Source organism: Macaca thibetana, chromosome 1, assembly GCF_024542745.1.
Source record: "Macaca thibetana thibetana isolate TM-01 chromosome 1, ASM2454274v1, whole genome shotgun sequence".
NCBI lineage: Eukaryota > Metazoa > Chordata > Mammalia > Primates > Cercopithecidae > Macaca > Macaca thibetana.
The window spans coordinates 110,689,559-110,713,886 of NC_065578.1; the positions used below are offsets into that span (position 1 = coordinate 110,689,559).

Sequence of the window (24,328 nt, forward strand, 5' to 3'; positions counted from 1 at the left end):
GTCCTGGGTGCCTACCACTTACAGGAGGATGAATGCTCTCTTCTGGTTACCTGCCTGCATTTTCCCATCCCCAGGCATAGAAGATAACATCTTATGCCCTGACTGTGCTAAGAGGAATAAAAAGATGATGAAAAGATTAATGACAATAAAGAAGTAGCAGCAACCTGTTTGAATACAATGTAAGAGACCAGAATATGCCACCTCAAAATAAGTATTATTTTGATTTGAAGGCAACCGAAAAGAGTCACATACAAGAGAAACTCTCTGCCTTCCCACTATATGCTAAAAAAACAGGACATACATTTTTAAAAGTCTCTTCTCCATTCTCTACCAGGAAGGACCAATGGTGGTGAGCCTGTAGATGACTTGCATCCCAATCATTTCTGTGTGGTGTCCTGACCATATTTGGTGTCTCCTGATGCCTTGAGTACTGACTTATTAAACATTTAGCTGTACAGAAAAAAAAAAAAAAAAAACAAGCTGAATATTTCAAACATCGGGCAATGTACTTTATATAGGTTATGTCCTATTTAGTGAGTATTGTCCCCAGGTTTCAGAGTGAGGAAATCGAGACCTTGTGAGGATAAGCAACTTGCCGAGGATCACAGAGCTGGTAATTAATGGACCTCATTCTCAAAAATTAGGTCTTTCTGGCTCTCTTTAAACCACAATGCTGCCTTGCACAAATCAATGTCACAATGACTTGAAGAGGGACTTCCAGGGTGGAGCTGTTGCTTAGCAGCCAGTCTTAGTCACACTCTTCATTTTCTTGGCTTAAGTCCCCACGTGAGAGTGGCAGCTCATGGAAATAATACATGAGAGGGCCAGGATTACTGGAAGTTCCTCTGAGGACCTGTTCTTGCCCAGAACTACTGAGAAATCCGGAAGGTCCATGCTATCTTCTCTACCTGGGAACTTGAGAAGAACCAAAACCATATCATGGATCAGACAGCCATACATCTGGAACTTTGGTAAGGGTAATCATGTTCTTGGACTCTAGTAGATGTATGAAAACTCATCTTTTCAGCATTGGAGCCTAACTGGAAAGAAATAGAAAAATAGAATATTCACAAGGTCTCTGATTACACAAGGTCTCTGATTCTGGATGGAGGCAGAAAGAGCGTTCCACTCACCAAATCATGTGCTTCAGCAAGGGCCAGCTTCCATCTTAATAAACCTGCACTGGTTTTTTCATTTGCACAAAGATACCCTTGGAGCTAGGGGCAGCCCTCGGTATGGAGGTGGTAAAGAGGAAATGCCTTAATATTTGCTAAATACCAAATATAGGTTAGTCCCTCACCATATAAGATTTGTCCTTGTGTTAGCTCTGAAATTCTTATGGCATCCTTAGGAGGACAGAAATGATTCATGCCATTTTAGAGATAAACCAAGGCTTAGGAAGTTTAAGTACCTTCCACAAGGTCACATAGCGAGTCAATGACAGACTAATACTTACTGAAAGCCAGTGCTGAGAAATTTCAAAGCCTTTGTTCATTCCTCCTACCACCAGATGGTAGATGGAGGTTTTAAGAAAGTTTGGAAGATAGTATATAGAAAGCATATTTTCCTCCTCTCTTTCTCTCTTCTCCAGAATAGAGATCTCTATTCTCTTGGACAGGGATTCTCAATCCTGCTTTGAGTGGTACATTATTTTATATCACTCTATTTATTATCCTATAATTAGCATTAATTCATGGATAACATAACCTACTACATATAATTTCACAAACAACTCGGTATAATGCCCTAACTATAAAGTAAAGGAGAAAAAATAATTTCTAACAAAATAATATGGATTTCAGTATATAAATGTTTAGGTGTAACTACTTTAGAGACAATGAAGTAGTCAGATTCTTACACCATAGGTTGTATAATGAATTAGTCTAGAATTAAGAGAAGATCAAAAGTCCTTTCATACAAGCAGTTTAGGAAAATAAAAGAATAGAGTTATAAGTGGACACCAGAACAAAAACCAGTATTAGGAGAATTAATAACACTCCAGATTTACCAATTTCTCATAGCAGACAAAGGTAAATAGCTTTGGTAGAAATAGGAATAATATCTAGACAAATTACAAGCCATTGAAATGAAAAAAAGAAGAGAGTATAAATATGCTATTTTTTTTACTGATGCATTATATTTTACCTATTTATGGGGTACATGTGATATTGTTACATGTGTAGAATGTGTAATGACCAAGTCAGGGTATTTGAGGTGCCCAACACTTTGAGTATTTATCACTTCTATGTATTAGGAACAATTCAAGTCCTGTCTTCCAGTTACTTTGAAATACACAATTTGCTATCAATAAGCATAGTCACTCTGCTGTTGAATGACAGAACTTATACCTTTTATCTAAGTGTATGTTTGTACCTGTTAACTTATCTCTCTTCATCCCCCACCACCCACTCACCCTTTCCAGCCTCTAGCATCTATCATTCTATTCTCTATTCTCTACCTTTATGAGATCAACTTTTTTAGCTCCTACATGTAAGTGACATTGTCTTTCTGTGTCTGGGTTATTTCACTTATGGGTTATTTCATTTTTACATAATGACCTTGGGTTCCATCCATGTTGCTACAAGTGACATGATTTCACTATTTTTTATAACCAAATAATATTTCATTGGGTATATATACTACATTTTCGCTATCCATTCATCTGTTTATTTAATATCTTTGTGAATACTGCTGCAATAAACACACAAATGCAGGTATCCCCCTGATATACTGCTAGATCATATGGTAGCTAGCAGTATTCATTGTCTTGAATTCTATTTTTATTGTGCTGTGGTTTAAGAGTGTGTTTGGTATGATTTTGGTTCTTTTACATTTGTTGAGGATTGTTTTATGTCCATTATGTAGTCGATTTTAGAGTATGTGCCAGGTGGCAATGAAAAGCATGTATATTCTGTTGTTTTTAGATAGAGAGTTCTGTAAAGGACTATCGGATCCATTAGGTCCAATGTTGAGTTTAGGTCCTGAATATCTTTGTTAATTTTCTGCCTCAGTGATCTGTCTAATACTGTCAGGGGAGTGTTGAAATCTGTCAATATTATTGTGTGGGAGTCTATGTCTTTTTGCAGGTCGCTAAGAATTTACTTTGTGAATCTACGTGCTTCTGTGTTGGGTGCATATATATCTAGGAAAGTTAGGCCTTCTTGTTGAATTGAACCCTTTACCATTATGTAATGCCCTTCTTTGTCTTTTTTTTAATCTTTGTTTGTTTGAAATCTGTTTTGTTGGAAATTAGGAGGCAACTCCTCCTTTTTTCTGTTTTCCATTTGCTTGATGGATCTTCCTACATCCCTTTATTTTCAGCCTATGAGTGTCATTACTTATAAGATAGGTCTCTTGAAGAAAGCACACCATTAGGCTTTGCTTTTTTATCCAGCTTGCCACTCTGTGCCTTTTAAGTGGGGCATTAAGCCCATTTACATTCAAGGTCAGTATTAATATGTGTGGATTTGATCCTATCATTGTGCTGTTAGCTGGTTATTAGGTTGGCTTGTTTGTTTAGTTGCTTTACAATTACACTGGTCTGTGTGCTTAAGTGTGTTTTTGTGTTAACTAGTAGTGGTCTTTCTTTTCTATATTTAGTGCTCCTCTCAGGATCTCTTGTAAGGCAGGCCTGGTAATGAATTCCTTCAACATTTACTTATCTAAAAAGGATCTTATTTCTCCTTCACTTAGGAAGCTTAGGTTGGCTGGATATGAAATTCTGGGTTAAAGATTATTTTTCTTTGAAAGTGTTGAATATGGGCCTCCAATCTCTTCTGGCTTGCAGGGTTTCAGTGGAGAGGTCCTCTGTTAACCTCACGGGGTTCCCTTTGTAGGTGACCATGCCTTTCTCTCTAGCTGCTTTCAACATTCTTTCTTTCATTTGGACCTTGGAAAAGCTGATGATTGCGTGTCTTGGGGATGATTTTCTTTTGTAGAATCTTGCAGGAGTTCTCTGTATTTCCTGAATTTGACTGTTGGCCTCTCTAGCAAGGTTGGGGAACTTTTCATGGATGATATCTTGAAATATGTTTTCCAAGTTGTTTACTTTCTTCCCCTCCCTTTCTGGGATGCCAATGATTCATAAATTTGGCCTCTTTACATAATCCCATATATATATATATATATGTAACTGTACATATAACTGTAGTGTAGATTGAGTACAATCACTAGACTTCTTTCCTGGATGTTTTCACCAGGCTGAGGCTTTGTGCAGGGCCTTTATTTGAAGCTGACTTCTTGTTTCTGGTTTCAGAGGGAGGTTTGTTAGTGAGGTATTTTTGGTGTTGAAGCTTTGGGGTGTGATCCAGCAGGTGGCACTTAGGCTTCTTGGTCAGTCGGTAGACTCTGCTCAGTTGTACGGCTCCCTATGTTTCCGCACAGTTACAGCATTTTCTTTCTCAATGCTCTGAAATTGCAGAGTTCCTCTCCCACTTCAGTGCTGGCTGTAGACTGTGACTTGGCACGCCTGAGTGGCCCACTGCAGCTCTGGGGTGATCTCAGTGCTTGTTTCTTCCTCACCATGGAGGCAGCAGAGGAAGAGATCTTAGTAGTGGTTGTGGCCAAGGGTTACTTGCTTGTCTCCTGGGGGCTCCACCCCAAAGAGATGTAGGTCGGCAATCACTCAGTGCAATCAGCCCAGGATGGAGGGTCTGTGCTGTGGGCCCAAGCCAGGGGTTCCTTGCCTGGTGATGAGCAGTGGTGGGGACCCGTGGGAGATGAACTGGCCTGTTCCCCTCTCCGTCATTTCTGAAAAATATCTTTACTGGGAATAATATTCTTGACTGGCAGTTTTTTCTATTCAGTTTGAAAACTCAAAGCACTTTGAAAATATCAACCCATTCTCTCTGCCCTTTAAGGTTTCTGCTGAGAAATCTGCTAGTAATCTAATAGTTGAATAGACATTCCTTTGTATGTGACTTGATACTTTTCTCTTGCTGCTTTCAAAATTCTTTCTTTGTCTTTTACTTTTGACAATTTGAATATAATGTGCCTCAGGACCTGTTTGGGTGGAATCAATTTAGCATTCTTTGAGCCTCCTGAACCTGGATGTCTGTATTTCTCCCAAGACTCGGGAAATTTTTTGATATTATTTCATTTAAATATGTTTCCCTCATATTTTCTCCTCACTTCTTCTGCAATGCCCATAGTATGGACTTAATGATGTATGTAAATCCTGTAATCTTTCTTCATTTTTTCTAATTCTTTTTCTTCTTTTTTTAATCTGCCTGTGTTATTTCAAAGGACATGTCTTTAAAGTTCAGAAATTGTTTCTTCTGCTTAGTCTAGTCGGTTGTTGAATCTCTCAATTGTATATTTATTTCATTCATTGAATTATTCAGCTCTAGGATTTGTTTTGTATTTTTTTATGATATCTATCTCTTTGTTAAATTTCTTATTCAAATCATGAACTGTTTTCCTTATTTCATTGAATTGTCCATCTGCATTCTTTGTATCTCACTAGGATTCCTTAATATTATTATTTTAAATTCTTTTTTTGGGAGGCCATTCCATATATTTCCTTGTGATTGGGGTCTGTTACTAGAGAATTTCTCTTTGGTGTTGGAGATGACAAGTTTCCTTGCTTTGTCATGTTGATGTGTCCCTACATTGATTTCTACACATGTGATAGGAAAGTCTTCTCTTCAAACGTTATGCAGTAGGTTTCACAGAGATAGACTTATTTATATGAACGGGTCTTGGGATGTCAATTCAGGGAGGGTGCATTGGCCTTGTTCTAGGTGGAGTAGTAGTATATTCTCCACATAGTGACCAGCTATAAACCACAATGGTGGCATTTGAGAGCTTCTCAGTGGCTTAGGCAAAGTGAATTGGTGGCAATGATGATTTGGTTTTGTCAGAGTGGGCTCACTGAGCTGTTTTTCAGGTCATGGCCATGTGTGTGCATAGGGTGGGTTGGCCAACTTGGAATCTGGCTCACCAGCATTGGAGCCACATGGCTGTTATTCTGACTAGTAGAATGGGCATGTGATTACTTGGAGGTGTGCCTGCCGCGGCAGTCTGTGGGGCTGTTGTGCAGTTGTTTGGCTGCTTGGTTGGACTGAGGATGTGTCTTCTGGGGACAACCTACAGCAGTTTCTCAGGTCTGGGAACCAGCTATATAACTGCTTAGTTGCCCAAAGGTCATGTTTGTCATAGGTAGCCCATCAGGCTGTTTCTCAGGCCTGGATTGTGGTCATATGGCTTCTTGGCTGGCCTAGTTATGAGTCTACAGTGGGTGACCTATAAAGCTATTTCTCTGGCGCGGGACACAGACCCACAGCTGCTTGGCTGAACTGGCGGCATTTCTGCAGACAGTAGATCACAGGGACATTTCAGAGGCCCGAGACACAGGCACAGGACTGCTCAACTGGCCTAGGAGTGTCTTTGCTTGAGGTGATCTGTGGGGTTGCTTCTCAGGTCTGGCATATAGGTTCAGGGTTTGCTTGGCTGGTCTGGAGGTATGCACAGGGCTTTTCTGAGACACAGACACAAGGCTGCTCAGCTGGTCTGGAGGGGTGGCCTGTGGGACTGCTTCTCAGGCTTGAAACAATGGTGCACAGCTGCTCGGCTGATCTAGGGATGTTTCTGCAGGAGGTGACCCACAGGACAGTTTCGAGGCCCAGAACATGAGTAAACAGCTGCTCAGCTGGCCTGGGGGCTTGCCCTCCAGGGGCAGCATGTGAATTTGTTTCTCAGTCCTGGGACATAGATACATGTTTGCTCCACCAGCCCAGAGGCATTTCTACCAGGTGTCACCTTTGGAGCTGTTTCTCAGGCTCTAACTGTGGGCACAGGGGCACTGAACAAGTCAAGGGCTTGTCTGCAGTGCGTAGGCCATCTCAGGACTATGTTTCAGGCCCTGGATGCAGGCCCATAGCCACTCCACTGGCCTGGGAGCATGTCAGCTACTCAGAGGCTTGAGAGTCTCTCCTGTTTGGGGACGGGTGCCCAGCAGTTTGGCTTGCCTGAAGGCAGATTCACCCTAGATGGAACTTTCAGGCTATTCCCCTGGCTGGAGGTGAAAGCAGTGGGAATTGGTTTCCCTGCTGCGCAGGACCAGCATCACAGCCTATCCTAGCTCAGGCTCCACACTGCTGGGCTTGCAACATTCAACCACCAGTGGAGGCTTGTGGAATAAAGACGGAGCTGCAGTGCTGAAGAGGTGCAGTGGCTATTGGCCCCCAGAGGAGGAAGCACTCCAGAAGTAACTCTGGTCTCAAGATGGTTCCATGCTGCAGCAGCTTGGCCCATAGAAGGTTGAGGTGTATACCCTTGTGCTCCTAATCTGGGGCAAATCAGCTGTGTGATTTCCCAGCACATCTCCAAACTGGGCTCAGGGCTCATGAGGACTGTGGTATTCTCCTGTTGTAAGGACTGTAGATGTTTGTGGTGACTGGTGGGAATCTACTTACCTTTTCCCCACAATGGGAAGTCCCTCCTGACTCCCAGCAGATTTGATTCAGGTGGGGAAGGAGAGGTTGCAGAGGCAGGGTGCCTGGACATCCGATGACCACAGATGCATGTTTACTCCCCCACTGTACTATAGCACTCTCTGTCTGATACTCTGGTCAAATCTTAGCTGTTTATTCAATGCCTCGGTACCTTCTTCTTTTGGGGAGTGTGAGAAATAAATGTCAGGCATCTGCAATCAGCCCTCTTGCTGATGTTCAGAACCTCACAACCAGAAGTAGGCAATTCTGAGCTGGAAGGCCTGGTCTGTCATTCTCATTGTATATACAGTCCATCATTGACCAAAATGTCTTTATGTGGTGCATGACCGTATTGGTATAGATTTCATGACTTTTACTTTCATTAATAGTTTAGGTAATATTAATATTTATAAGTGATTACAGTGTTTTTGAAAACAATGTTTACATTATTAGTGACATAAAGCATATTTCACAAAGTGCCTTGAAAATACGATAATCCATTCTTGCATCGGTAAACTGGTTTGCTTCAGACTAATTCTCCAACTAAGAACAGGTAGAAAAGGCTGGACTAAATAACTAAAATATATATGTTTGACTATATCAAAGATATACCAAGAAAGAAAGAACATGTAAAATCAAAATCTCAGAGAGAAGAGAAGCCCAAAGCGGCGACAGTTTAGGAAGCGCAGGACTCCAATCATTTACTAGAGCTGAGGCAAATCTGGGCTTAGGACACCACCTAGAGCTCAAAAGGAGGCAGTGACCTCCAGTAAAGAATAAGTAAATATCTCCAATAAAAACCAAAACAAGCAAGCCAGAGAAGGCTGGAATAAATAATACTTCAATGCCAAGACACGGATGTACATTCGCCAGAAACAGAAGCAGACAGGGAACCATCACCTCCCCAAATGGACAAGGCAAGGAAACAGTAACTGACCCTAGTGAGACAGGATATGTGAGTTCTCTGACCAGAAATTCAAAATAGCAATTTTAAGGGAACTCAGTGATCTCTAAGATAACACAGAAAAGCAACTCAGAAACTTATCAGAGAAATTTTAAAAAGAGATTTAAATAATAATTTTTTTAAAATTTTAAAAATGGAACTGAGAAAAACATTTTCTGAACTGAAAGATTCATTAGAGGTTCTCAACAGCAGAATGGATCAATCAAAGGAAAGATTCAGTGAGCTCAAAGATGGACTATTTGAAAACAAACAGGCGCCACGCAAGGTGGCTCATGCCTGTAATCCCAGCACTTTGGAAAGCTGAGGTTGGAAGATCACTTGAGCTCAGGAGTTTGAGACCAGCCTAGCCAACATGGCAAAACCCTGTCTTTACTAAAAATACAAAAATTAGCTGGGCATGGTGGTGCGCACGTGTAATCCCAAATACTTGGGAGGCTGAGGCAGGAGAATCACTTGAACCTGGGAGGAGGAGGTTGCAGTGAGCTGAAATTGGGTCATTGCACTCCAGCCTGGGTGACAGAGTGAGTCTCTGTTTAGAAAAAAAAAAAAAAAAAAAAAGAAGAAGAAGAAGAAACAGAGAAGAAAAAGAAAAAAGAATACAAAACACAGAAAATTTCCTACAAGATATACAAAATTACCTCAAAAGACCCAATCTAAGAATTATTGGTGTTCAAGAGGGAGTTGAGCAGGAGCAAGAGGTAGAATCTCATTCAAAGAAATAATAACAGAAAATTTTCCAAAACTTGAGAACGATATAAACATCTATGTACAGAAAGGTCTGAGAACATTAAACAGATAAGACTCAAATAACACTACCTCAAGGAATAAACTCTCAAAGGTCAAGAAGAAAGAGAAGAACCTAAAAACAGCAAGAGAAAAGAAGCAAATAACATATAGGGATCCCCAATTCATCCAGCAGCAGATTCCTCAATGGAAACTATAGGAGTTTCCATCCTCAGTGGAAACTAGGAGTAAGTGTAATGACATTTTCAAAGTGCTGAAAGAAAAAAACTGCCATTTAAGAATACCGTATCCAGGTGGCCATGTCTAAGTTCTGTACATGAGTGGAAATGATGTGTCCAACTTTCAGGCCTTGTCTCCTTGGTCCCTTTCTCTTTCCACAAACTGAGACCTAGCAACAGCATCAGCTTTGGAGCCCATTTGTTGAGATACCCCTTGTTGAGATAAATTCTTTGTGTGAGAAGACCAGCTAGGGGTTTGTGCCCAGGAGACCTGTGGGATGAACTTCCTACAGCTTTGCGCTGCTAAACAATCACTCTGATTTGGCATCTCCTTTAGCTAAGTTACAGAGCAGAGTTTTCAGGGCTGGTTAAGTAATCCTGCCTCCTCCCTTTGCCTCTGCCTGTTTTCAGGTATATTTCTCCCCTCAGGCACTGTGATGCTTCCTGCGGGTTAAGGCAGGGGCAGATCTTCTGCAAGGAAACACAAGATAGTGGGAAAACTGGTTGTCCATCTCAATATCACTTTTTCCAATGTAGAAACTGAGCTGGAGGAAAATTTTTCACATGCTTGTTCTGGGCAGAATGGCAGGAGGGGTGCCACAGATGTGGAAGTCCAATTCTCTTACCATCTGCTTGGAATTTTTTCACTTCTCATGGCCCCAGCAACTGTTTTCATATTTGAATTCTGGGATATTGTTGGTGATAATACCAGTTCTGTATATTCGGTTTTAGTTTTCTAGGGAAGGCAAAGAGTGAAGCCAGTTTGCTTCTATGCTGCTATTTTGGAACTGGAAGTCCATTCATTCTTTTTTTTTTTCAGCTTTTCTAATCTGCTGTTAAACCCATACATTGAATTCTTATTTTCAGTGATAATACTTTTTCTTTCTACAATTTTATTTGATTCTTGTTTATTGTTTCTAAATTCTTCGTCTTGTCATTTAATTTCTTAAATATGGTAATCAACTTTATCCTCTTTGTTGAAGTGATTATTATTTAATTTAATAATTTTAAAACGAGACAAATCTGTTTAAAACATTATACCAAAAATTGAATCTACTTAGACCACTGCAACAGAGCAAGTAATTCCCTGGAATAATAATAATTCTTATATGTCTTCAGAGACAGTCAAATGAGAAAAGTCATTAACAGTTTCATAAAGTTATAACAGTCTCCATAAACATCTGGCATCCTTTTGATACTATAAAATGTGCATGATGGAAACTACTGAATTATCTACTTAAGGTCTTCATCAAAACTGGCCACACTATAAAACTTGGTCTAAGTATTCCTTGGTACTAGCAGATACCTGCATGAGTTCCTTTGTGCATGGTCATCATTCAAAACTTCGATCCTTGGCATTTCTTAGAGCTACCTGAAATTCTGCATTAGCCTCTTATCATTACAGAGATGGTTATACAGGAGATACACATAACGTATAGACAGTCTGTCTTTGACTATACAATGTTGGGTCTGGCTTTAACGAAAAATTGATAAATTTTGCATCAGTCAGGATGTAGATGGGCCCAGTTATGTTATGTTGGTCACATTGGTAATATGAATAGAGATTGATGGGAAATTTCTCTTTCCTTGTGTATACTGGGATCTTTATTGACTTTGTTTTTAGAGCCTGATCTTTTTATTTTAGCCTGTTTCCTAAGAAGTCAAGCATTTGCTTTGTGTTATTTCCTTGCTTTCTCTGGCTTCCCTGTGTTCACCTTGCAGTCCTGTTGCTTTCTCCAAAATCTCAAACCAAGTATGGTTATTTTAAAGTCCATGTTTGATGACTCTGATATCTGGATTTTTCTGTGGGTCTGTTTCTACTCTCTTTTATTATAAGCTCTTGTTTTTATCAAATGCCAAACATTTTGTATGAAAAAAATTGTAAAAATTAGTTGAGTCTCTGGATGATACCTTCAGAAAATATTTACTTTTGTTTATGACATGCAATAAGGATAGAAGTGGATCACTTTAATGCAACTGGGAACTGAATTGATGCAAAGCTGAACTTCAGGGTTTTTTGACATCTGGTCTGTTTCTTATTTACCCCTATTCCTAGGGTTTATCTCTTTGAAGTTCTGACTAAAATTTCAAACTGTGTTTTACAGTCTCCCCTTCTCCATGGCCAACCTAAATCTTGTTTCCGAGTTCTCAGAGACTGTCTAACCAAAGTTCTGCTCAAATCCTCTGCTTCTCAGTCAGCTTTTTATTTAGCAAGCGTTCCAATGGAACAGCAGCACCAAAGTTGAACTCACCACTTTGGGCTTCTCTTTTCTCTGAGATTTTGGCTCTGAATGTTCTTTCTTTCTTTATATATCTTTGATGTCTTCAAACACATATATTTTACTTATCCAGTTCACCTGTTCTCAGCTAGAGAATTAGTCTGAAGCAAACCAGTCTACCAAAGTAAGAATGGTTTACCACATTTTCAAGGTACTTTGCGAAATGTTACATGTCACAAATAATGTAAACATTATTTTCAAAAAGCACATTAATACCTACAAATGTTAATATTACCTAATTAATGAAAGTAAAAGTCATCAAATCCATACCAATATAGTCATACACCGCATGAAGACATTTTGATCAATGATGAACTGTATATACAATGGTGCTCCCTAAAATTACAATGGAGCAGCCCTATTCAGGTGTACCATTTTTAATTTTAAACCATAGTTTTACTGTTCCTTTTCTGTGTTTAGATAAGTTTAGATACACAAATACGTAACATCATGTTACAATTGCCTACAGTATTCAATACTGTAATGTGCCGTACACGTTTGTAGCCTAGGAGTAACAGGCCATAGTATAAGCCTAGGTGTGTAGTAGGCTATACCACTTAGGTTTGTGTTAAGTATAGTCTATGATATTCGCACAACAAAGTCACCTAATGACACATTTCTCAGAAAACATCCTCATCACTATGTGTGATTGCATTTCTTTACATTTTATTTACCCTCAGTATTATTGCAATTGTATTTTAAGTAGACAAAATGCTTGGAGTAAATTATACAATAATTTTCGGACCCTATCTTTATTCCATTTAAGCTTGGCTCCTCATAACAACCTTCTATATTACTAGGCTTCCTGCGTTATTTCCTGTAAATTTCACTGTGTTCACATATATAACTACTACTAGTTATTTTTGTAGAGTCCAACAGGACATATCTGAATGTGATGCGGGACATTCACTGTATGCCTGGGCAATGCAGTGTAGGATGTCTAGCCTCCCTAGCCTGTTGACCAGGAACAATTTTTGACCCCAACAATTTTTAACAAGCAAAAATTATTGCACAAATTTCCAAAACACCCTCTGGGAATCAGTGTCACCTTTTTTGGAAACTCTACCTTAGATCTATAAAAATCATCCTTGAAGGCCGTGCTAACGCGGAGTATATGTAGATTCCAGGGTCATCACCTGTAAAGGGTCAAAGTATGGACCAGTCACACTGGGCGTTCTGTTACCTCTAACACCTGGACAACTCCTAAAGACATCCTAAAAAGCTAGTGAACACAAGCTAGTGTTAATATCCATGACAAAGGCAAAAAAGACAAAACACACTCTGATCTTTTTTTCTTGGGTTATTATCTTCAGTGACAATAACCTGTTGTATGTCACCCACCAAGTACCACGTTTTGAACTGTTTTAATCCTGTCATCTTGATCCTCTCAATAATCCTATATAGAGGAATTTTTTTCCTAATTTAGCGATGAGAAAACTGGGGCTTAGAAATCGGACTGCCCCACCTTCTAAAAAAAACTATTAGTCTTCTCTGATTCCGTGGCATTCTATCTGGTCCACGCAAGGCCTCCAGTTCTTTCAAAACCTCGCGCCCCCTCCCCTCGACCCCCGGCCCCCAGTCCCCCCGGGATAGAATGGGCAACCTGATTGGAGGGGCTTGAGGAAAAGGAAAAATGGTCTAAACGCCTAACGTGGAACTAGCTGTCAGCACAACTCCGCCCCCTACTCTTCTGCTGCGGCGTTGCCCAGGGAGTCCACCCCCGTACGCAGCAGCGGCTGCGTCTTTTTACTTTCACTTTACTTGCTGCTGGCCCGGACTTTGGGATGTTCTGAACCCAACTGTCCTTCCCTCTACAACAGCGCATTCCTCTTGACTCAGCTTCCAAAGCTATTTGCCACCCCGTCAACCCTGCAGCCCCTACAGCCGCGAATCCAGGAAACCCTCTACCCGCAGCCCAGCTACTGAGTTTACAATCCCCTGGGCTTTGGGCTCCAAGGTGCGGGTTCCTGCCCCGGTAGCTGCTCAGTGGACGCCGCAGCTTGCCGCGCAGACGCGCTCGGCCCCTCTCCCCCTCCCGGCGCTCCGCAACTGGGAATCACGGGACTAGCCTCCGTTTCCTTGGCAACGCACTACACAAGTGCTAGCCCTAGCAGCTCGCGATGTGCTTCAGCAAAGCAGGTTAGGTGGTAGAGGTTAGGTGGGGGGTAGAGGTTAGGTGGGGGCAAGGGTGGGGAAGCTGGGAAAGACTAAGTGGGAGGAAGTGCAGTTCGCCCCGCTCCGTGGAGTTTGGCGTGGTTTTGTAAGTGCACGGTTGGGCCCTACCCTCTGCTCTGTCTCCCCGACCTTCTCCCCGAACGTGCTCACTAGACCCAGGTGCCGTCCCTCACGTGGAGCCTCTCCTCTTTCTTTCTTTTAGACGCCGAGGATAACTACCCTTTTGGAACATGTCAACAGAGGAAACTTTTTCCTCACTTCCATCCCCCAAATTTGATTGGGAACAAGTTTGTCCCTCTTAGGGGATCACCCCACAGAGGGCCTGGGTGTTACTTATCAGATGTGAGTATTCACCTCCCGTTAGATGGGCCTCAGTTCCCTGGCTATTGACAGATAACCAAGTTTCCAAGTTTCGTAAAAGAAAAAATTCTATGGGACTTGAGATCTTCAGAGTCCCAGCATAAGAAAGCGCTCTGTTCTTCTGCAAGCAGCTGTTTAAGGCAATGCCAGAGATTAAAGGATTATTGCTTCCCGCCTTGCACCTCCATTAAACGCAAGCCCTAGCTTCATATAATCCCTACTCCGTCCTCACTTCCAAAGGCCTGTGAGCCAATGCCAGTTACCCTCCCATTCCTCCAAACCTCAGGCTGACAGTTGCATTAGAGTAAGTTCAGCTCTGTGGGGCTCTGAAGATGATTGCTTCGAATATATGGCAATGTCTTATAGTCTACGTATCCAGCCACACCCCTCTACAAAGTTACCTGTATTACTTGTGGAATTCTATGGTCTTGACCTCAAAGGAGTTAAGACAAGAAAGATCCCTTTGCAGAGAAGGTTCAGATGGGAACATGCTAAGTTCACTCCATTTCGATGGCCCTGATGTTCTCTGACTATGCATTGTTTTTTCTTTCTTTCTTTCTTTTTTGTTGTTTGTTTGTTTGTTTGTTTTAATATACCACCCAAAGGGATACGGCTTGGCATACGACTTATCTAAGATCCCAACCAGTATAAAAGGATATACTTTGGGAGCCAGAACAGCTGTGAGATTTAAGCCAATACAGAAGGTAATGTGCTGGGATTTTAGTGTTATCCACATTGTTGCATGCATTTGCACAGGAGTGCAAAGGGCAGAGAGCAAGAGGGGAGTGATCTGAAAGAATATGCCCTGAAATTAAAGAAAAGTAGGCATTTAAGCAAAAGCTATTAAGAAGCCTGTCTGAAAAGCTTGGGCATTAACATTGTAAATATGCGTGTGAGTGCACTGGGGAGAGTGGAAAACAATTTACTGAAGAAATGGTCCCAACACAGGGCTTTGGTGCTGAGATGCCTGAGGTTAAACATTCGAAGCTTGTGTTTATATACATTATATTATCTTGTCAGTTAAAAAACAAATTCCAACTTTTCCACCCTTTTGTGTGACTGGGTTTCAAGTCTAAAGTTCAGTATAGGATCCTAATCTCTTATTGGACATTTTCCTGACACTTGACCTTGAGGAGCAGAGATACTAGCTCTAAAAATATCTGAGTGAGGCCGGGCGCGGTGGCTCAAGCCTGTAATCCCAGCACTTTGGGAGGCCGAGACGGGTGGATCACAAGGTCAGGAGATTGAGACCATCCTGGCTAACCCGGTGAAACCCCGTCTCTACTAAAAAATACAAAAAACTAGCCGGGCGAGGTGGCGGGCGCCTGTAGTCCCAGCTACTCCGGAGGCTGAGGCAGGAGAATGGCATGAACCCGGGAGGCGGAGCTTGCAGTGAGCTGAGATCCGGCCACTGCACTCCAGCCTGGGTGACAGAGCGAGACCCCGTCTCAAAAAAAAAAAAAAAAAAAAAAAAATACCTGAGTGAGATGTTAAGGGTACTGGCTGTGATAAGTTGCCTTGGTTCTCTACCCATCCTAGATTTATTTCTACAACCTGTACATTATGTATCGCTAGGTAGCTGAACCACACCCATATCTCAGTTTTCTACCTACCAAAGACTTATTTCTGTAGCTTGAGGTGGCTGAACCATAGCTGATTTATGAACAGAAAGAGGATGATTCTGTTTTTTCCAGCTGGAAGGCTTTTTGTGTATATGTACATATCACTCTCTAACATAATGATCTTTCTCTTGGAAACAGGAAGTGACACCTGCTGCAGGCATGTACCAGAAAGTAAGTCCTCAGCAGGAGAAACACAAACAAAATTTTGCTCCATTTAATGTCTTGGTGCCTCGATTTAAGAGCTACCCAAAGGACACTTACTATCCCAGGTATGTCTCCTGTCTTTTGGTGCACTTCAACAAAAAAAGCAATAGGAGGAAAAGAAGTACGTAATAAGAAAAGAAGCACATAAAGAAGGGATGACATCCAAACCATCCCAGTTAAATAAGCAACCATTCAGAGATTTAATCAATTGTCTCATAGATTTCTGGCATTGTAGAATGTAGAATCATAGTTACTCATTCAATGAATTTTTGCTAATATGCCAGGCAGTTCTGTAGATTCGACAGATTTTGCAGTAAATTCATCACACAAGTCTCCTGATTTCTTAGGGCTTACATTCTAGAGTCCAGACAGAGCACAAGCAAATACACAAAAAAATATCAATAGTAATACAGTGACCGTATAATTTGTTAGTCAAACCGTGACACTTCTGAGAGTACAAGGGGACCTATTAATCATTCTACCAAGACAGTAGCCATAAGGTAGGGACTGTCATGGACAAACCAAGAAGTAGGTTGTCCAGGCTACAAAGAAGGTAAAACAGGATGACAATATGATAGGGAGTGATGTGATGGCCTGAAGTCTACTTTAGAAAGGTTGAAGAAATGACACTTAACCTGAGATCTCAATGACAATCCTAAGCCAGGCCTGTGAAGATCTGGGGACAGAGCATTCCCAGCAGAAGGAACAGCAAGTGCAAAGGCTATAAATTGGGAAGGAATTTGACGTGAACAAAAAGAAATGCTAGCATGGCTAGAGTGTAGTGAGCGAGTAGGAAATGAGACAGAAATGGAAGGCATACTGGAGCACATAGGCCTTGCAGGCCAACAGGCTTACTCTCAATGCTTTAGGAAGCTATTCAGACTGTATAGACTTGTAGGGCAAAAGGTCAAGGTCTTTCTTTTGTTGATGAGAAATCCAAGGATCACAGATGAATGTAACTTTCTCAAGTTGCATTAAGGAAGTAGAAGCATTGAGTCTTGACCCCCATGTCCAGTCCGTTATTTCCTGACAGTAAAGAGTCTACATCAAAAGACAAAGTGTGATGAACATAGTCAATTTTTAAATGATCCCATTGTCAAGAAAATTTAACTGGCTCTGCTTTGCTTTGCCTACATTGCAGACAGATTATCACTGCACTTTTATCACCAACTTTAAATGCTGGGCAGTACTAATTCATCACTGCTTTAGATCTCTTTCATCACCCACCACTTCTAGGACCTTCTCATCTCTCAACTATAGAGACTGAGGTACAGAACTATCTTTTAATCTGGAGTCAATCTGTGCTCTAACTGGATGTCAAGATTGTCAAGTTAGATGTTTAACACTAACATTTAACTTGAAATACATTAACAGGTAAAGGAATCCCATGCTTAATTAAAAAGCTAATCAATCTGTTGCCTTTTTCCAAGAGGTTAGGCCTAGTTCAGGGATGGCTCTGGTACTGATGGAGTTTGTGTATGGTCACTAACTCATTAGACATGATGCTTGTATTTTTATTTCTAGCCCTGGCGCATACAACCCAGAGAAGAAGCCACCTCCAAAAATTGCCTGGCCAATGAAATTTGGATCTCCAGACTGGGCTCAGGTTCCATGTCTACAGAAAAGGACCCTAAAAGCTGAGGTAATAAGACTGGACTTCTGTAGAGGACTGTTATTCAATCTAGTACTTTCATATGTATCAGGGACTCTTAATTAGGGGTCTGTGAATGAACTTCAGGAAGTCCTTAGTCCCAAAAAATTATATGCACAATTTTGTGAGCATATGAATGTGAGGAACTTTTTGGAGAATTACACTATTTCATTAGATGCTTAAAGGTATATATATGACTAAACAAAACGACATTTTCTTATTTGATCCTTAAATAACTTTTGTGGTGGATACAGAGGAAATATCCCTACACAATAGAGGCCCAGATGGATTAAGTGATTTGTGCAGGTTTCACAACTGGAATCCAGACCTTGTGACTCCGAATTCATTGCTCTTTCCAACATACCCCTTGAGTACTACTAGATCACTGAGGAGCCATAGAGCATTCAGCTAACGGCATGGATTCTGGGGACAAAACTGCCTGAATTCAAATACTAGCTGTGGTATTTACTTGGTGTATAATCTTGAGCAAATCTTTTGACTTTTCTAAGCCTCAGTTTTTTAATCTGTAAAATGGGTATTATAATAGAATCAATCCGACAAGGTTATAAAGAAAATGTGGAAAATCATTTAACACAGTACCTGATAACATAGTAATTGTCCAATCTGTTAGCTATCATAATTCCAGAGGTGCTTTTTTTCTTTCCTAGTGGAACTTTTCATCAATTCCACAATTATTTATGAAATGCCGAATGTATTAACATTATTTCGTTAGGGCCTATGGGTAACATTCAAGAATTAAACATATAATCCTTGACTTCAAGAAGCCCACCAACTACTTGGGGATTTACTAAGTAGTAAATAATTCCTAGCATGGTATACACTGTAGTAAGATGATAAAGGGTAGATGTACATACAAATTTTGGGAGAATCACTAAGGCTAGATTACTATGGGGTTGGGATTCACCTCTATAATGTACAGTTCTTTTTTGCATAACTGGGAAGACCAGAGGCAGAGGGTTCTCGTTAGAATATTGATCTAGACAATGTTCTTTCATTGCAGCTGTCCACGGACAAAGACTTTAGAAAGCATCGGAACCGTGTGGCCTACCTAAGCCTGTATTATAATTGAGCAGCTGTGACTACCTTCACATGCTCCTATTATACACAGACTCTCCAGGACTGAGGACAGAGCTGCTCTTCTTCTTCTGCATTACTGTGCCCCCTTGTCTGGCAGCCTGGAGCCCAGGGAGGGACAAGGGGCTTATAGCTGCTGTATGAGAACATAAAGACTAGTGCACAGTGCTATCTCCATCTACTGGCTTGTGGCATACACATGCGCGTCTGGGTCTGTGGGTTCCTGTTGGGTGCTGAGTTGGGTGATTTCATTTTAGTGACATATTTGTGGGCCCCTGCTCTCTAGTTCTAATTGCTAGGTGCCAATTTTATATATTCTACCGCTAGCCCTGGTCATAGGAGACTGTTAGCCTGTACATATCAAGGGTTTGGATGGGATTTGGGCTTACGAGATACAGAAAACACTTAAGGCAGATTAAAACATGTCTTGGAGCTCTTCTAATTCTGTTCCTCAGTATGGAGTGGGAAGGTCTTGATTTGATTGGCTTTCCCAGATTGACATAAAACTCAAAAACTAAAAAATTGCCCCTTTCCTATGACATCATCCATTTAGTCTGTGAGTCAACATATATACTGAGGTCCTACTATGTGTTGAGCAGAGCAGTAAGCACTGGGGATATGGCAGGAATCAAAATAAACTTATCTACTAAGTCCTTGGGCCTGGCCTGAAGTCAGAGGAGGACTCCCCAGAGCAGCTAGTGGATTGGGTCTGCCCTCCAATCCAAATGACCCCCTAGAACCTTACAAGTCATTCTGGGGTTACAAAGGTCATAACTTTATAGCCCCAGACTGACTTGTAAGCAGCTACGTTTAAAGTACTTTCCCAGACTCTCGGGCCTGAGAGGTAGACCCCTTTCCTTCCAGCACTAGCTGAAATCATCAAGTATAGGTTTGTCCAGGATTGGCGCTAAATATGATCTAATCTTTTAAGAAGAGGGTCCTTTAGTACCCACTTAGGCTTCTTCGTAATTACCAGAAAGGTGGTAAGCCTGCATGTGTCTGGACACCAAAAATCGAGAAGCTGCCAGTGGCTGCAGGACAGCCTACTGTAACCCTCATGGCCACCCCCTGATGAGCATTAGCTGGGGAAAGGGCTAGCAAGAGGTGAAGCCTCCTGGCCATATGATGCCGTGGGGGGCCTAATTCCTTAAAGGCCAAGGTCTTCTGAAACAATAATGGTGAAGGACAGAAAAGTCTTTATGAGAAATCACATAGGACATATTAAGATAACGATAAAGATAACCTCAGCAAAAACATACCTAATATATACACTTCTTTTAATCTGATGATTTAATGATTTCTGTTATCTTGTCAAGAAGTATTCATGACTTGAGATAAGTCAGGATTAACTCTCACCTCTCCTGCACACCTCCCTCCTTTTTCTCCTTTGTACCCACATGTGCAGATTTTTTCAGAGGTGATAATTTAGCATTCAATGTTTTCTCTTTTTCTGCTTCAGTGTCTTAGGTCCCTTTGGAGGATATTGATGAGGGTGGGGGTGGGGACAGAACATCTTTCACACTGTTTAGTATATACGCTCAAAGCTTTTCCCAGGGAAGGGAACTCTCTGACATAGTAATCTGATTTGATGAAAGATAAAATTTTAATATAGCTTCAGTTAACCTTCAGGGTCCTTGAAAGCACTACATTGTATATAAAAGTAATAAAGTACAAATGAACCCAAGGACGAAAACATATTGTACCATATTTATTTTACATCTAGACTTGGTTCGAGGAGTTTATAGTATTTTTAGGTCTTAATAGAATTAAGTTTTATTATAATGCTGTTTTAGTGGGGTAAAGCTTCCAATGTGACAGATTTATATAATATGTAGACTACCTGACATATTGGAGGATGTAGTTTGACATGCAGACAACAGAATTTGTGACACTAGGATTTTACGAGTATGTATAAGGCCAGTTGCAACATTTACAGTTCTGCTCCAACCTTGGGCATACTTGAGGTGAAAGGTATTGCCTTCCACACACCAGAAGAGCTTGTTATTGTCCTCAGGATTACTATAAATGCCATCTGCTTTGCCACTACAGAAAACTTCATCTCCTCTACTGCCCCCATCACTGCCGCCTTCTCCATCACTTCCCCCGTCACTGCCACCTTCTCCACCACTGCCACTGCCACTGCCTCTGCCAATATTAGCACAGAAGCCTTTACTTCTGGGTGTCACAGGTCGATTATAACCAGCTGTTGACAGCTGGTGGAATATATTCTAAAAGAATAAAGACATTTCAAAGCATCATCATAACCTGTTTTAAACATAGAAACAAGCAGCTCTGGACATTCCCCTATATCAGTTCTGTTCTCAGAGAACTGGAGGGAAGCTGCAGCTGGGAAGAATGCTGCAGGGGGACACATGTCCAAAGCAGGGAGGCGGGAAACAAAGGCCCCTGTGGTCCTAGCAGGATGTCAAACCTGGGCTTCCATTCTAGTTCCACTAGAGCGGAAATAAACCCAACCCTACAGTGATAGGAAAGGACTTTTTTTGAGACTCATTAATATTTGGGTTTTGATATGGGAGGCTTATCTGTCAGTATTTCTGTCATATGTAATATATTTGGATTTTTGTTACCTTGCTATGCTTTGTCTTTTGTGCTCTATGTTTGCTTGCTTCGTTTCAGCACTGTTTTTCCCTTCTTTCCTCTCCCACGGTGATTCAGAAGTTTTATATTTCATTTTCCTCTACCAGTAGAATGCTCTCAACCACTAAAATTTTCTGGCTCACTGTTGAATTCGAGCAAATTTTTTTTTTTTTTTTTTTTTTTTTTTTGCTTTTCTGAGACAGAGTCTCACCCTGTCACCCAGGCTGGAGTGCAGTGGCATGACCTTGGCTCACTGCAACCTCCGCCTCCTGAGTTCAAGCGAATCTCTTGCCTCAGTCTCCTGAGTAGCTAGGACTACAGACGCATGCCACCATGCCCGGCTAATTTTTTGTGTTCTCTAGTAGAGGTGGGGTTTCACCATATTGGCCAGGCTGGTCTCAAACTCCTGACCTCATGATCCACCTGCCTTGGCCTCCCAAAGTGCTGGGATTACAGGCATTAGCCACCATGCCCAGCCAAGCAAATCATTTTATAATCTCTCATAGGTTATTACAGTTCTAAAAATCAATAATTATATTAATTTCCTTAGAGACCTAAGGAAATTATATAGCATCTTCCACTGCTCTACCTCCACTTTTAGACCTGCCCCAAGGGATGCTTAATGCAAGGAACATACAAAGCCCATGAAGGGCAGGAGTTTCTTGCTTCATACGTTGAGACCCATCAGCCACCTGAGTGTTTGTCCCTGATCCTTTTTATGATGTCCCTCTAGCCATCCTTACCAAGACCCAGACAACAAAATTTATGCATCTAAATTAGGAAATGGTGCACTGCCACGAGTGAGAGAATTGATCTAGCTCAGAGACAAATGCCGGTATATACAGGCATACCTCAAAGATGTTGCAGGCTCGGTTCCAGGCCACCACAATAAAGCAAATGTTGCAATAAAATGAGTCACACAAGTTTTTTGGTTTCCCAGTACATATAAAAGTTATGTTTACACTCTACTGTAGTCTATTAAGTGTGAAATAGCATTATGTCTAAAACAGTGTACATACCTTAATTTTAAAATATTTTATTGCTAAAAAATGTTAACAACTATCTACACCTTCAGTGAGCCATAATCTTTTTGCTGGTGGAGCATCTTGCCTCAGTGTTAATGGTTGCTGACTGAGGGTGGTTGCTAAAGGTTGGGGTGGCTGTAGCAATTTCTTAAGATAACAATAAAGTCTGCTACGTCAAATTGAAATTGACTTCCTTTCTTGAAAGATTTCTCTGTAGTATGCAATGCTACTTGAAAACATTTCACGCACAGTAGAACTTCTCTCAAAATTGGAGTCAATTCTCTCAAACTCTGCTGCTACTTTATCAACTAAGTTTATGTAATATTCTAAATCTTTTGTGGTCATTTCAACAATGCTCACAGCATCTTCACTAAGAGTAGGTTTTATCTTAAGAGACTACTTTCTTTGCTCATCCATAAGAAGCAGCTCATCATTTGTTCACGTTTTTTCATGAGATTGCAGCAATTCAGTCCCATCTTCGGTCTTCACTTCTAAATTCTAGTTCTCTTGCTGTTTCCACCATATCTGCAGTGACTTCCTCCACTAAAGTCTTGAACACATCAAAGTCATCCATGAGGGTTGGAATCAACTTCTTCCAAACTTCTGTTAATGTTGATCTTTTGACATCTTCCGTTGAATCACACAGGTTGTTGATAGTATCTTAGAATGGTGAATCCTCTCCAGAAAGTTTTCCTTTTACTTTTCCTAGATTAATCAGAGGAATCACTCTGTACAGCAGCTATAGCCTTACAAAATGTATTTCCTAAATGATAAGACTTGGAAGTCAAAATTACTCTTGATTCATTTGCTGCAGAATGGATGTTGTGTTAGCAGGCATGAAAACAACAATAATCTCTTCGTACATCTCTATCCAGGCCGTTTGGTAACTAGATGCATTGTCAATGGCCAGTAATATTTTAAAAGAATTTTTTTCTGAGCAGTAGGTCTCAACGGTGGTCTAAAAGTATTCAGGAAGCCATACTGTAAACAGATGTGCTGTCATTCAGGCCTTGTTGTTCCATTTATACACCAGAGGCAGAGTAGTTTGAACATAATTATTAAGGGACCTAGGATTTTCAGAATGGTTAATGAGCATTGGCTTCAACTTAAAGTCACCAGCTGTATTAGCCCCTAACAGGAGGATCAACCTGTCCTTTGAGGCTTTGAAGTCAGGCATTGACTTCTCCTCTCTAGTTACAAAAGTCCTAGATGAGCATCTTCTTCCAACAGAAGGACGTCTTGTCTACCTTAGCTACCTAAATAACGAAATCTGTTATTTAGTGTAGCCACCTTTACCAATGATCTTAACTACATCACCTGGATAACTTGTTGCAGCTTCTATGTCAACACTTGCCGCTTCACCTTACTCTTTCATGTTGTAGAGGTGGTTTCTTTCTTTAAACCTCATGAACCAACCTCTGCTAGCTTCACACTTTTTTTCTTTAGCTTCATCACTCCTCTCAGTCTTCATAGAATTGAAGAGAGTTAGGGCCTGGCTCTGGATTAGGCTTTGGCTTAAGGGAAAGTTATGGCTGGTTTGATCTTCTGTCTAGACCACTAAAACTTTCTTCATATGGCAATAAGACTGTTTTACCTTCTTATCAATCATGTGTTCACTAAAGTAGCACTTTTAATTTCTTTCAAGAACTTTTTCCTCTGCATTCACAACACAGCTAACTGTTTGGCACAGAAGGCCTAGCTTTTGGCCTATCTTGGCTTTCAACATGCCTTCCTCACTAAGCTTAGCTTTTGATTTAAAGTGAGAGATATGCAACTTTTCCTTTTACTTGAACACTTAGGATATTGTAGGGTTATTAATTGGCCTAATTTCAATTTTTTTTCTGTCTTAGGGAATAGGGAGGCTCCAGGAGAGGAACAGAGATAGGGAAACAGCCAGTCATTGAAGCAGTCAGAACACATACATTTATTGATTAAGTTCATTGTCTTACATGAGTGCTAT

General features: G+C 40.9%; 2 protein-coding genes across 3 annotated transcripts in view; both read left to right on the top strand.

Moving 5' to 3' along the window:
* C1H1orf162 (chromosome 1 C1orf162 homolog) overlaps positions 1–24,328 on the top strand; it is a 256,729-nt gene that overhangs the window by 125,319 nt on the left and 107,082 nt on the right. The window lies entirely within an intron of this gene.
* PIFO (primary cilia formation) lies at positions 751–20,425 on the top strand. Of its 2 annotated transcripts, none has more exons than XM_050746818.1 (6): positions 751–971; positions 14,016–14,155; positions 14,779–14,877; positions 15,934–16,064; positions 17,524–17,641; positions 18,672–20,425. In XM_050746818.1, the coding sequence occupies exons 1-6, from the start codon at positions 803–805 to the stop codon at positions 18,738–18,740; spliced, it is 726 nt and encodes a 241-aa protein (XP_050602775.1). In that variant the 5' UTR covers positions 751–802; the 3' UTR covers positions 18,741–20,425. The 2 variants fall into 2 exon arrangements, with proteins under 2 accessions (XP_050602775.1, XP_050602781.1); XM_050746824.1 differs by lacking the exon at positions 751–971 and adding an exon at positions 13,401–13,777.

Bases quoted from the DNA above. Each gene is read 5' to 3' on its own strand.
- PIFO (XM_050746818.1), top strand. From the start codon at position 803: ATGGAAATAATACATGAGAGGGCCAGGATTACTGGAAGTTCCTCTGAG. The intron at 972-14,015 runs GTAAGGGTAATC...TCTTTCTTTTAG, and splicing joins GCCATACATCTGGAACTTTG to ACGCCGAGGATAACTACCCT. The intron at 16,065-17,523 runs GTATGTCTCCTG...TTTTATTTCTAG, and splicing joins AAGGACACTTACTATCCCAG to CCCTGGCGCATACAACCCAG.